Below are 15,171 nucleotides of genomic sequence, written 5' to 3' on the forward strand. Positions count from 1 at the left end.
TGCCGGCCCGTTTAGCTTGGATAAGTGAGACTCTACTGTATGTAGTGTGCATAATTCCCATGAGGTAAGCAACAAAATCACCAAATCACACCAAATTTGGCCACAAAAGACATAGTCATCCAATTTATGTCTTTCCATCAAAAAACCTTATAAAATTAGGTCCAAATTACAGAACCTCCCCCCCCCCCCAAAACCCAAAATTACTAACCGCGCATGTGCAGAGGCCTCCCGGGAAACTTGGTGATGTTAACCAGATGGGCAGGTTTCCATTGCCACCCTGTTCCGACAGTGAGTCATTATTATTATTATTATTGGGTTCCTGGGAACTATCAAAATGAACAAAACCTGGCAGTCAGCATTATAAAACTCTACAATCTGGATAGTAATTAAGGAACAACACTCTAGAAATAAGTGTATTTCAGACAGGAAACAACCAGAGCCAGCTAACCTCCCAATAAAGGATTCCCCCAAGGAGGAAACAACCAGGCTTTGAAGCTGCAAGCCCACTCAATGCTAATCAAGGTGACTAATTACAACATTCATACTTGACTCCACAAACAAAAACCCACTTAGGACGACGCCACAGCATCACGTGTCCGGGCACAGCTAGTATATGTGTGTGTGTGTGTGTGTATGAATGTATGTTGTCGTACAAAGGTTGTTGCTCGGCGAAGTGGCCTGTGTGATGCCATCCTTCACTTAGCAAAGATATGTAATGGGGTCTCCATACTTCGGAGTTGACCTGAAGGTGCACAACAACATATTGATTGAGTGCATGGTCAGTGATGCGGTCTTATCAAGATGGATTGACCATTTGAAATGGGAATGGTAAAACTGCAACATCTAGCAGAGCAACTTCTCTTCCTCAGTTGGAATAATTAATTTTACAGTAGAGTCTCACTTATCCAAGCCTCGCTTATCCAAGCCTCTGGATAATCCAAGCCATTTTTGTAGTCAATGTTTTCAATATATCGTGATATTTTGGTGCTAAATTCGTAAATACAGTAATTACAACATAAATTACTGCATATTGAACTACTTTTTCTGTCAAATTTGTTGTATAACATAAAGTTTTGGTGCTTAATTTGTAAAATCATAACCTAATTTGATGTTTAATAGGCTTTTCCTTAATCTCTCCTTATTATCCAAGATATTCGCTTATCCAAGCTTCTGCCGGCCCGTTTAGCTTGGATAAGTGAGACTCTACTGTATTTGTTTTTGCAGAGAGATGGCTATTACTTTGCTCTGCTAGAGCAGTGTTTTAGGCCTCAGGTCCATTTGGGGCCTTCCTCTGAATGAGCACAGACTACGATATCATCAACATACTGGAGTTCTATAGCACATGTTGCTGTGGCTTTATTTTTGGCTTTCAGCCTGCAGAGGTTAAAGAGCTTGCCATTTATGTATAGATGAGAGAGAGAGAGAAAGATCAGGCTATTGCACACTGCTTGGCTAGAGATGCCAGCTATTCCAGTGGCATGATACTTGTTTTTGACGTAAGCTCCCAGAATTCCTGGCGGTAGGGGCTGGTGGCTCAAACACCTCTGAACTATCCTTGCGCTCCTGACTGCCGCCTCCTTGTTGCTCTCTCTGCTCCCAGGGCGGCACAGACCTGGAGAAGCACCGGGACCTCTTGGCTGCAGAGAACCTGCGTCTGAAGCAGGAGGTGAAAATGTGCGAGGCGCAGCTGCAGGAGCTCCGGAAGCAGCCCCCAAAGTGTGTGGGGTGCGAACACAGCCAGGTAAGAGGTCCCTGACCATGGGCGTGTTCTCCATCAGTGTCAGTCTTGCAAAGTCCAGACCCAGGGCCAGAAATGACTGCCAGGAGGCCAAAGGCCTTGGGGCCTAAAATTCTCATTCCTGGTAAATGGGCCGGTTTGGCAACCAACCAGAAAGCTTGGGAGTGAAGGTTTTAGAGTGTTGATGTCAAAAGCAACAGGATGATGACCAACATGACAATTACCACAGAGAGAAAGTAATGCAAGAGATTTCGAGTTTCCCAGGTAATTTAGTAATGAATAGCATCTAGACCAGGGGTCCCCAAACTAAGGCCCGGGGGCCGGATGCGGCCCTCCAAGGTCATTTACCTGGCCCCCGCCCTCAGTTTTATAATATAATATTTTTATATCAGTTTTAATAATATAATATATTGTATATACATATAATATTGATAATAATCTTACGTTATACAATATAATACTAATAGTAATACCATATAATAATATTAATTGTATGTTATATATTACATATTATATAATAGTATAGTGGTATAGTTCAATACAGTAATACATAATGCTAATATTGTGTTATGCTAATAATATAATATATTGTATGTCCATACAGCTGCTCTGAGTCCCCTTCGGGGTGAGAAGGGTGGGATATAAATGTAGTAAATAAATGCAGTAAATAAATAATTAATTCTAGGCTTAGGCTCGGCCAAAGTCTGACATGACTTGAAGGCACACAACAACAACAACAACAACAATCCTAATTAACCTGACTATCTCATTGGCCAGTAGCAGGCCCACACTTTCCATTGAAATCCTAATAGGTTTATGTTGGTTAAAATTGTTTTCATTTTTAAATATTGTATTGTTTTTTCGTTGTTGTTGTTGTTGCACTACAAATAAGACATGTGCAGTATGCATAGGAATTTGTTTGTATTTTTTTTTTCAAATGATAATTCGGCCCCTCAACAGTCTGAAGGATTGTGGACCGGCCCTCGGCTTCAAAAGTTTGGGGACCCCTGATCTAGACACTTGCAGCCCTTGCAGATGGCAAATTGAAGGGTGACAGGCTCCGTGGGGAAAATATCTGGAACAACAAGAGAGGTGGGGAAGGAAAAGGCACAATAGCAAAACTTCCTATTGATTATCTACAGAAGACTGAGGTCTGGAACTCACTTCAACTTCTTTTCTTTACATTGGATGCCTCAGTCACCCAATATGGCTGGTGTACACATTATCTGCCAACCAAGGTCTTTTCTAAGGAAGAAGCAGCTGCTGGGGGTCATAACCAGTGATCGATCCCAGGTGGTTATAAACCAATTCAATAAGAGCTGTTTGACAGTGGAATATTTCCTGGGAGTCCGGTGTAGTCTTCTTCTCAGGAGACAGTCTTTGAACAAAGGCTGGACAGCTGTCTTGTAGGGCTTGGATTGTGTCCTCCTGCTTGGCTGAAGGGAGATAGACTGGATGGCCCTTGGGGTCTCTTCCAAGTCTAGGATCCCATGAGTGCTTCCCGTTCCTTTCCCGGCAGGAGAATGCAAAGCTGCAGGAGAGGCTGGGGCAACTGACGCGGGACACGGAGGAGCTGAAGGGGCGCCTCTCGGAGCTGGACCTGGAGGTGGAGCAGAAGACCAACCGCCTGGCGGAGGTGGAGTTGCGGCTGAAGGACTCCCTGGCTGAGAAGGCCCAGGAGGAGGAGCGGCTGAGCCGGCGGCTGCGCGACAGCCAGGAGACCATCGCCAGCCTCAAGGCCCAGCCCCAGCAGGTCAAGGTAAGGCAACGGGGGGGGGGGGGTTTGCTGTCCAAATCTACCAACCAGCGTGCTCTCTAAATTCGTAGTCAGAAACAGCCCAGGATTATTCATAGCGGGTAATTCAGACAGAGGGTCAAGCAGGAGGAAAGTCGAGAATCCGTTTCAGAGGGTCAATAACAGACAAGCTCAGCAATGTCCAAGAACAGTTCAAGTCAAGATCCAAACACGTAGTCAAAAGTCTACCCACAAAGGTACCTGCTATAGCTCTATCCAAGACGTTGCTTCCAGCAAAGAGCTGCTGAAATCACCAGCTATTTGTGCTGCCCAATAAAGCCCCTACAGCTGATGGGCCCTCTTCTGAATTTTATTACTGTTTAATTACTTAAAACTTCCTATCCCCTCCACCCATCACCCAGACCACATACTTCTTTTCTATCTTTATCCATAAGCACATTTTTTTTAAAAATGTGCAAAATGTTAGTTTTAGTTTGAATATGTATTTAACCATTTTTAATTCTGTTTTAATGTTTATATATTTCTCGATTTTTAAATTGCACTGAAATTCTTTTAATGTAAGGCACTTGGAGTCTCCTTGTGGAGAACAAAAAGCAGGGCATCAATAAACATGATGATAATAATAATATTCAAATTGGCTTTGCCACTTTTTACCCATTTTATATAAATTATCTTTGATTTCTCGCATACTATTCTGAGTTAGACATGCTATAATATCAGATTGTCCTTCATCACAAATAAAGGCAGTTATTTCAGTTTTCCATAGTCCATTTTTTCCGTCTTTCCAACTCCATGCTATCAAAATGCTAAATTCAAAACTATTTAAAATATCACTTCAGCTGAATGTGATGCTGATGGGAGTTTTAGGTAACAACAAGATTAAAGTAGGAGATCAAGAATTATTTAAAGCTATAGTTTTAGCAGGACCCCTGTAACTTTGGAGGCGGTTGCAGGAGTGAGCTGAGCTTCCCGATAGTAATGGCCGCCTTTTTCTTCCTTCCTTTCCTCCCTCCCTCTTAGTACGTCATCCGCACCATGGAAGTGGAGTCCTCCAAGACCAAGCAGGCCCTCTGCGAGACCCAGTCCCGGAACCAGTACCTGCAGGACCAGGTGGGGATGCAGCGGCAGGTGCTGAAGGAGATGGAGCAGCAGCTCCAGAACTCACAGAAGGCGGTCGCTCAGCTCCGGCAGCAGGTAACAAGGCATCCGACGGACGGATGGAGGGAGTAATGTAATGTACTCTACCAAAAACACTTCCAGATGATCCTCAGTTGTGTAAAGTGGTCTCAACCCTTGGACCCAGCTCTGAAGTCTTGGAATGTAGAGCAAAATATAATTGTCGAAGGCTTTCATGACTGGATATACTGGGTTGCTGTGCGTTTTTCGGGCTGTATGGCCATGTTCCAGCTGCATTCTCTCCTGACGTTTCACCTGCATCTGTGGCTAATGGCATCGTCAGAGGTTCTATTGGCAGTGAAGCAAGTGGAGTGTATATATACCGTTGGAATGTCCAGGGTGGGAGAAAGAACCCATATATACACTTCACTTTCTTCACTGCCAACAGAACCTCTGAAAATGCCATTAGCCACAGATGCGGGCAAAATGTCAGGAGAGAATGCTCCTGGATCATGGCCATACAGCCTGAAAACTCACAGCAACCCAAGATATAATTATTTTAGTAAATAATACTTTATTCTACCCCTTCAGTTGAAAATAGTTCCTATGTTTACCTCATCCCAAGCCCCTTACCAATAATAATAGTCCCGGGTTACTTACTTCTTTGTCTAGTTTACATTCTTCACTATACTTCCTCGTTTTTTTTTTATTATTAAACCAGGTTTTATCTTAATGTGATTTTATTATCTTTATTGATTTGTTTTATAGTGATGTGTTTTTATTATATGTCTGTAACCACTTGGGCTTGGCCCCATGTAAGCTGCCCCAAGTCCCTTCAGGGAGATGGAGGCGGGTTATAAAAATAAAGTTGTTGTTACAGTAGAGTCTCACTTATCCAACATAAACGGGCCGGCAGAATGTTGGATACGCAAATATGTTGGATAATAAGGAGGCATTAAGGAAAAGCCTGTTAAACATCAAATTAGGTTATGATTTTACAAATGAAGCACCAAAACATCATGTTAGACAACAAATTTGGCAGAAAAAGTAGTTCAATATGCAGTAATGCGATGTAGTAATTACTGTATTTATGAATTTAGCACCAAAATATCACGATATATTGAAAACATTGACTACAAAAATGCGTTGGATAATCCAGAAAGTTGGATAAGCGAGTGTTGGATAAGTGAGACTCTACTGTATTATTATTATTATTATTATTATTATTTTAATAAATAACACTAAATGACACTACCCAATTGTTGTTCCTGGGTTATTCATGTCATTTCCTAATTGGTTATATCACAAAAATATGGGAAAAGTTCATCAAACTGCAAAAACTTTGTTGTTGCGGGAGGGCACCCTCCAGTACATTTTGCTATAGCTTTCCAATGAATATCTCACCATCAAGTCTCAACTCAAATTTCTGGAGTAGAACAAGTCATTTTAAAGGAAAGACCACCAACTGGCTTCCTCCTGTGCCTTCATGTCTAGGTGAAGATGTACGAGTCTGAGCTGGAGCGGGCCCACGAACAGATGCTGGAGGAGATGCAGAACATGGAGGAGGACAAGAACCGGGCCATCGAGGAGGCCTTTTCGCGGGCCCAAGTGGAAATGAAAGCTGTCCACGAGAACCTGGCCGGTGAGGAGCTTCCCTCGAGGTTGCTGCCCATTTGAGTCCAGGACCTCGTTCTCCACAGTTCTACTTTGGGGGCTGGAGAACAAGAATCCCTATGAGGAGCGGCTTAAAGAGCTGGGCATGTTTAGCCTGCAGAAGAGAAGGCTGAGAGGAGACATGATAGCCATGTACAAATACGTGAAGGGAAGTCATAGGGAAGAGGGAGCAAGCTTGTTTTCTGCTGCCCTGCAGACTAGGACACAAGGGAGCAATGGCTTCAAACGACAGGAAAGGAAAGAGATTCCACCTGAACATCAGGAAGAACTTCCTCCCTGTGAGAAGGGCTGTTCGACAGTGGAACTCTCTCCCCGGGGCCGTGGTGGAGGCTCCTTCCTTGGAGGCTTTGAAGCAGAGGCTGGATGGCCATCTGTCGGGGGTGCTTTGAATGCAATTTCCTGCTTCTTAGCAGGGGGTTGGACTGGATGGCCCATGTGGTCTCTTCCAACTCTACTATTCTATGATTCTATGATTCTGCGGAAGGAGAGGAAGTGCGTGTCCATGCGAGTGAGTCCTTTCTGAGGATGCCTCTTTGTTTCCGTTTCTCTTCAGGGGTGCGGACAAACCTCCTGACGCTCCAGCCGGCGCTCCGGACGCTGACCAGCGACTACAACAGCCTGAAACGGCAGGTCCGGGACTTCCCCGTCCTGCTCCAGGAAGCGCTGCAGAGCGCTAAGGCCGAGGTCGGTCCGACAGCTATAGTGACACCTTGATGGAAATGAAGGGTTCACCTCTCCACTTGCCTCTCAGCCTTTTCGGCCTTCTCTCTCGCAGATCGGGCAAGCCATCGAAGAGGTGAACAGCACGAACCAGGAGCTGCTCAGGAAATACCGCCGGGAGCTGCAGCTCCGGAAGAAGTGCCACAACGAACTGGTGCGGCTGAAAGGTCTGCTCCTCTCTGTGCTCTTTGCTTAACAGTACCAATGTTGTTGTTGTTCTTCTTCTTTTAATTATTATTTTATTAGTTATGCAACTCTCCCCGAGGCTCGAAGTGGGGTACAACACAGTTAAAATACATACCATAAAGTACATGTACTAGAACACACCGCCACAAAATATGTATACCAGGGGTCCTCAAACTTTTAAAGCAGAGGGCCGGTCCACAATCCTTAAATAAATAATAAATAATAAAAACTTTATTTATATACCACCCTATCTCCCGGATGGGACTCAGGCCGGTTTCCAATCATAAAAACAACACAAACATTACATAGCAACATAATAGCACATTATTAAGTAAAGTAAAATAATACAATTATAGCAATAAATAACACTTACATGACCTGATCAAGGGGACGGGAACCATAAACCCAATATATTAAAATATATCATTTTAGACTGTTGAGGGGCTGAATTATCATTTGGGGGGAAAAAACCGAACCAATTCCTATGCACACTGCACATACCTTATATGTAGTGCAAAACAACAACAATAACAATGAAAGAACAATACAATATTTAAAAATGAAAATAATTTTAACCAACATAAACCTATCAGGATTTCAATAGGAAGTGAGGGCCTGCTTCTGGCCAATGAGATAGTCAGGTTAATTAGGATTGTTGTTGTCGTGTGTCTTCAAGTCAATCCAGACTTTGGGCGAGCCTAAGTCCAAAATTATTTATTTATTCATTTACTACATTATATCCCACCCTTCTCACCCCGAAGGGAACTCAGAGCAGCTGTATGTACGTACAATATATTATATTATTAGCATAGCACACTATTAGCATACTATATTGAACTATACCACTATACTATAATATTATATGTAATATATAACATATAATTAATATTATTATATGATATTATTGTTAGTATTGTGTTGTATAAAATGATAATATTATTATCAGTATTATATGTATATACAATATATTATATTATTAAAACGGATATAAAAATATTATATTATAAGTGAGGGCGAGGGCCAGGTAAATTACCTTGGAGGGCCGCATCTGGCCCCCGGGCCTTAGTTTGGGGACCCCTGATGTATACTATATTTATTATTATTATTATTATTATTATTATTATTATTATTATTATTATTATTGACACAGTATGACACAGCAAACGAGAGATATATGCTGGATCTCGTATGCTGTGTCGTGCTTATTTATTTATTTATACTGTGCATTATTATTATTATTTATTTTATTTGTTACTCAACTCTCTTCAAGGCTCAAAGTAGGGTGCAACAACACTGTTAAAACACATCACCATAAAGTACATGCACTAGGACACACCACCACAAAATACCTACTATTATTGTTATTGTTATTATTAGTATTATTATTATTTATACTCTGATTTTTGTCATTAATTAAGAGATCCAAAGCGACTTACAGCAAAAGTAATACAATGCAATTGCAAACCTAAAAATATATGGACATTAGACTGGTCCATGAGGTCACGAGGAGTCGGAAACGACTAACCGACTGAGCAGCAGCAGCAAAATAGAATTAAATATTAACGGCACTACAAATAAGCAATTGAAACCCTTAAAACCAGTTAAAAACTTGTTGGTAACTAAAACCATAGCACCCCTGCACTTGATTGTAAAAACATTTCTTCAATTACAAGATGCACTTTTTCCCCATGTAAACCTGTCTAAAAATGGGGTGTATCATGTACGTTTTTGTTGATGAAGGTAATAAGTGAAATTAAGGTTCATCTTGCAATCAGTGACGTCTTACCATTGTGAAAAAATACAATAATTAAAATACATAGTGCAAGGATAATAACACACTAGATATACACATATTAAAATACAAATAGAAGATACATGTAGAGAGGCAACCGCTGTCTCTTTGCGCATCTTCAGGCTGACCTGGATCTGCTCTTTCTCCTTCCAAGGCAACATCCGAGTGTTTGGCCGTGTCCGGCCCATCAGCAAGGAGGACGGGGAGGGTCCGGAGGCGGCCAACGCAGTGACCTTTGACCCCGATGACGATGCCATCCTCCACCTCATGCACAAAGGGAAGGCGGTCTCCTTTGAGCTGGACAAGGTTTTCCCCCCGGAAGCGACACAAGAAGACGTAAGTCTGATCATGGGATTGGGAGGAGACCTTTTACTTTCTTCTTCTTCTTCTTCTTACTCACTTTAGATGGTAGCGTAACTTGGTTTATAATATATGCGACAGAGGCTTCGATGTTGGGAAAACAAGAACGAGTTTATTCAGGCACAGATCTTAGTGGTTACAATGTTGTTTCTCCTTAGAGGTATTTTTATTAACAGTTACAATACTAGAATGAGATGAGTCAAACTCTCTAAAGTGTCACTTCTTTCTCTGCTACTTTTAAACCGCAGTCACCCCTGTGATATACGATCACAGATTCTCTGTTCCTTACCAGGACACAGACTACATTAAGTCACTAAACTTATTTTAAACCGACTCAAAATGACCAATTGAGTCTCCTCGATCCCATCAACCCAGGATCAATCTTCCCTGTGCCTCATCAGAGCACAGAATGAATCTCTTTTTTAAACTCTGCACTTCTTCAACTAAACGGCAGTTGGCTCCGCCTGCTGGCAACCAGCCTCTGAGTGCTGAGATGCAATAACTGTAATACTTACCCTTTTAAAATACAAACACACAATTAAACATGACATCTGTAAACAAAAAATTCGTACTTCATTACACTTGGGTTCAGCTCTGTAGCCGGAGAGGCCTTTCTACTGGTGACCTCTTGTAATACCTTTTTTCTTTTTTTTGGCATAATATTTTTATTGTGTTATATAAAAAAAACCCAAAAAAAACTTTTCCAAATTTCTTCAATCAAAATACACATATTATTTCACCTCCCTCTTCCCAGCGGTGAACTACCACCCCTGACTTTTGACACCACACCCTATGGAATTAGTATCTAACAAAACTCTATCCTTATCATTACATTAATAAATTCTCATGCAACTATTTCAAAATCTATTTTTGTCTTCTGTTTTGAAGACTCCATTTTTAACAAACTCATCATTGTTCCTTCCCCTTAAATCGTTGGAGAGCTTGGCCATTTGGATATACTCAACTAATTTAACTCTCCAATCTTTAATGAGTCATTCTTTTCCCGCCTTTCTACTGGTGACCCCTTGTCATATCAATCAGTCATGTCGAAAGTCCGGCCCAGGGGCCAATTGCAGCCCTTATTCTGTTTTCCCCTGTCCCACAGCCTCTGTCATAAACTCAATAATATATAGCCCATCAGCACTGTTGACCACAGTATGCAATCCACCCATACAAAAAAGCCATTTTATTTTTCACTCTCTCTGCGTCACCCTTGTGCGATCCTTTCCAGTCCATTTCTAAAATGGTGAATGTAACTAAAAAAAGGAAAACTAACATTGAGAGCCACCCCTTTCAGGACAGACAATATAATAATAATAATGATGCTGCTGCTACTAAATATAGTAATAATGTTGTTGATCATAAATAGGGTTATGATGGTGCTGCTAATAAATATAGTACTAATGGTGTAAATACATATAATACATATAATAGTATTGATACTAATAAATATAATATAGTAGTAATGGTGTATATTATATATATTAATATATAATATAATATATAACTAATATATTAATACTGTGGACAATAAATTTAATACTGGTATAGATAAATATAATAATGGTTCTCTTTCTAAAACAGTTGATGGAACACTGCTTTTATATGAATTGTTGTTTTGTACACTGTTTTTAGGCACTGAATTTTTGCCTATTTATTGTAAGCCGCCTTGAGTCCCCTCGGGGAGAAAGGCGGGGTAAAAATGATGTAAATAAATAAATAAATAAATAAGTGGAAACGGGAATATTTTTTTCACTGAAATACAAAACAGCTGTTTCTGTCTAAATATTGAAATAATGAAAAACGCAGCTTTTTTTCATTTTGGATATCTAATTCAAAATCAAATAACCCATTTTTGGGAGTCAAAGGCCAAAACATCTGGGGACACACAGGTTGAGAACCACTCATTTAAACCATTAACATTAAATGCAAATGAATTATTTTATATAATTTTTATTGCAAATTGCATACTTTTCATTTTTTCACACAGAATACAAATACAGTAGAGTCTCACTTATTCAACATAAATGGGCCGGCAGAACGTTGGATAAGCGGATATGTTGGATAATAAGGAGGGATTAAGGAAGAGCCTATTAAACATCAAATTAGGTTATGATTTTACAAATTAAGCATCAAAACATGTTTAACGACAAATTTGACAGAAAAAGTAGTTCAATACGTAGTAATGCTACATAGTAATTACTGTATTTACGAATTCGGCACCAAAACATCACAATGTATTGAAAACATTGACGACAAAAACATTGACTACTAAAAGGCAGACTGTGTTGGATAATACAGAATGCTGGATAAGTGAAGTTTGGCTAAGTGAGATTCTGCTTTAATTACATATAAGCGCAATTATAATCTGGCTGTTAGGAATTGTGGGAGTTGAAGTCCAAAACACAATGGGACCAAAGTTGGCTCATGCCTGCTCTAGAGTGAGAATCCTTTTGAAATAAAACATCTCTTGAACAGAAATGCAGCTGAAAGGAACCTGATGCCAGTGGACCAAAGGGACAGTCGCCCATCTGCTTCTCTCTTGGCTTTATTCGCTCTCTAAAGAGGCTGTAACTGCATTTTGTGCATTAGATCGCTTTCATGGGCACATTCTTTCTCTCCCAAAGGTCTTCCGGGAAGTGCAGGCCTTGATCACGTCTTGCATCGATGGCTACAATATCTGCATTTTCGCCTATGGACAGACAGGTGCCGGCAAGACCTACACCATGGAGGTGAGCTTCCATGAGCAGAATCAAGGCAGGAATTAAGCTTCCAAAATCAACGTTGCTTCGTCTGAAATCTTTCCTTGTTTCACCCTATTTAACCATGCTTACAAGCTAAGAAAGCATTCCTCTGACCTTGTGTTCCCACACGTTTACTAACTATTCTCACAGAACGCCTGGGACAAACTCTTAACCTTAACCTTGTGTCTCTATCTAAGAAAGACTCCTCTGACTCGCTGCCAGAGCCACCTGGACTTTCTTGATGTTCAAAATCTTGTGAAAGGTCACCCTTATCACTAACTTCAGCTTCCCTGGCCTCTCATTCAATCCACTGCAAGTTGCTTTTTTGCTGCTACTTGCAGTGTGTTCTCAAGTTGCTTCTGACACGATAAAAAAATTCAGTCCACTCATGACAAAGGTGGTTTGTGGGAGGGATGGAGGCTCTGTGGGCATTGCAGAATGTCAAGAGACAAGGTTTTGTAAGCCACAAAAGCATCATCCACAGACTTCGAGAACTCTGTGGCTACTGGGTTAGCTCAACAGTATCAGTGTGTCTTTCCACTGCCTTCCTTCTCTGGAGGTTTCCAAGCAGAGGTTGCGTGGCCTTTTGTCGGGAGGGCTTGGGTTGCGTCTTCCCACCTGGAAGTAAGATGAGGTTGGACTGGATGGTCTTCGTGGGACCCTTCCAATATGACAGACATGTTCCTCTTCTCTGCAGGGAACTCGGGAAAACCCCGGCATCAACCAGCGGGCGCTGCAGCTCCTCTTCTCCGAAGTGCAGGCCAAGGCCTCGGACTGGGAGTACCACATCTCTGTTAGCGTGGCTGAGATCTACAACGAGGCCCTCAGGTCAGGACCCCAAACCCTCAGGTCATAAGGGACCAACCAGGTGGACATTGTAGGCCTGAATCCACAGAATTTATTTATTTATTTACTATACTTTTACCCCGCCTTTCTCACCCCGGTGGGGACTCAGGGCGGTTTGACAGTGTGGCAGTAATTCAATGCCTTTAAAACAAAATACAAAGAAAGTCATTTAAAAGTCTATATATATAAATGAGTGATGGCATCACGGCGACCCACAAAACAACAAAACGACAGGCCCCCCAACCTCGAAATTTGACAACACAACCCATCATCCATGCCTCTAGGTTGATACAACAAAAAGAAAAGAAAAATAAAGTCCTACTTAGAGGGAGAGCAATAATTGTTTTTATCCAATTGCTGCCACTTAGAAGGCTAAGCTCCGCCCACTTGGTCTCCTAGCAACCCACTCAGCCCAGTGTTAATAAAAGAATAAAAAATAAAATAAATACAAATAATACAATAAAAATAATTAAAAACACTAAAAAAATAATACAATAAAATACTATAACAAAATAACTAAAAATAATACAACAAAAGAATAAAACATAATAAATAAAAAAGATAAGTTACAATAAAATTAATTTAAAAAATACAAATAACGTCAAATAAAAATTCCACAACAACTTTTAACCAATACCACCACCACTTTGCCACAGCAACGCGTGGCTGGGCACAGCTAGTACATATTAAAATACAATTAAAACACAGTTAAAACCATTAACATCACATGATCCAAGAGCAAAGGAAAGCTCTGTGGATCTCCCGGAAAGTCCTTTGTGCAGGCATGGGCCAACTTTGGCCCTCCCTCCAAGTGTTTTAGACTTCACGGTGAAACCATAGAGCTCATATATATAGTCACAGCTCGAGGATAAAAGCTCTCTCATTCAGCCAATACACCCTATATATTTAGACTTACAAAGCACCCATCCTTCCACATTGTAATCACTATTGCATAACACCTCATGCCACATTAGTGTGAAATTGTGGAGTTCCATATAGTCACTGCTCTGGGATAAAACTATCTCTCAGCCTCTTTGTCCTTGATTTCATCACCCTATATTCCATCTGCCAGATGGTAATAATTCCTAAAAAAGAATATCCAGGCTGAGATGGATCCTTAAAGATATTCTGAGCTTTCTTAAGGCTTCAGGAATTATAAAATTCTTCCTATTATTATTATTATTATTATTTTTTATTATTATTATTATTATTATTATTATTATTATTATTATTATTTCCTGCTTTATCTCTTCTGCAGGAAATTCAAAGCAACGTAACATAAAAACATCAGCATACAATTTAAAATATACAAATAAGCAAATACAATAGGGAGCTGTGGTAGCGCAATGCATTAAAACTTTGTGCCAGTTGAACTGCTGACCTGAAGGTTGGGTTGCTGACCAGAAGGTTGCCAGTTCGAATCCGTGAGATGGGGTGAGCTCCCATCTGTCAGCTCTAGATTGTGGGGACATGACAGAAGCCTCCCAGCAGGATGCTAATGTCAGGGTATTGTGAATTGTGTGAAATGTTAAAAATCAATCTAGGCTGTTAGAAATGCCTTCTGTGTTAGTCTCGGCAAGGCATTTCAGTAACTATGGAGTTAATAAGAACCTGCTTTGGTTGATGTATCACAGGACCAATGGGGTCAAGTTTGTTTGACCGGGACTTCCTTCTTGGTCTGTGGAATGCAGGGGAGTGTCGTCTGTTAGTTTGTGTGTTCGGCTTGAGCATTCGCTGGAGATGGACTATGAATGCTATGCTCTGTAGACGAGGAGACACAGCCATGTGTCCGGGATTTATTGTGAATAACTGCAACTGTAAATAGTTATGTAAATAAAGTTAAACAACAGTTGGATTTTCAACTAACCCTTCGCCTGCTGCAGTGTTTGTTGACCAGTGCTGATTCTCCGCATGGGAAGACAGCCTGGAGAAGGAGGTGAGACCGGGATGATGTTTTTGGAACCCACTCTGCACGGCAACCAGGGTCTCACCCAACCGTCGTCACCCCTGACAGCTAACACAACCGGGCGTCCCCTGGGCAACATCTCTGTAGACAGCCAATTCTCTCACACCAGAAACGACTTGCAGAATGTTCTCAAATCACTTCTGACATGATAAAAAAGCAAATGCAGTGCATATAGTATTGGGGCCCCATGGTGCATCTGCATTCTGGAGGAATCTCTTCAGACCTGGACAGAGTGTGTTTCCTATTTTGGGACCTGGCTTTTCCTTATAAATA

At 41.1% G+C, this 15,171-nt stretch overlaps 1 protein-coding gene across 10 annotated transcripts in view; it reads left to right on the top strand.

The window, feature by feature from the left end:
- Nucleotides 1-15,171, top strand: part of kifc3 (kinesin family member C3) — a 61,748-nt gene that overhangs the window by 38,224 nt on the left and 8,353 nt on the right. For all 10 annotated transcript variants that reach the window (XM_062961971.1, XM_062961968.1, XM_062961976.1 and 7 more), the window contains 9 exons: nucleotides 1,601-1,741; nucleotides 3,258-3,497; nucleotides 4,515-4,688; nucleotides 6,105-6,252; nucleotides 6,838-6,968; nucleotides 7,060-7,171; nucleotides 9,137-9,318; nucleotides 11,970-12,074; nucleotides 12,784-12,914. In XM_062961971.1, the coding sequence (XP_062818041.1) occupies nucleotides 1,601-1,741; nucleotides 3,258-3,497; nucleotides 4,515-4,688; nucleotides 6,105-6,252; nucleotides 6,838-6,968; nucleotides 7,060-7,171; nucleotides 9,137-9,318; nucleotides 11,970-12,074; nucleotides 12,784-12,914 (1,364 nt within the window). The remainder of the gene's footprint in view (nucleotides 1-1,600; nucleotides 1,742-3,257; nucleotides 3,498-4,514; nucleotides 4,689-6,104; nucleotides 6,253-6,837; nucleotides 6,969-7,059; nucleotides 7,172-9,136; nucleotides 9,319-11,969; nucleotides 12,075-12,783; nucleotides 12,915-15,171) is intronic.

The sequence above is a fragment of the Anolis carolinensis genome, unplaced genomic scaffold (assembly GCF_035594765.1).
Source record: "Anolis carolinensis isolate JA03-04 unplaced genomic scaffold, rAnoCar3.1.pri scaffold_9, whole genome shotgun sequence".
NCBI classification, from domain to species: Eukaryota; Metazoa; Chordata; class Lepidosauria; order Squamata; family Dactyloidae; genus Anolis; species Anolis carolinensis.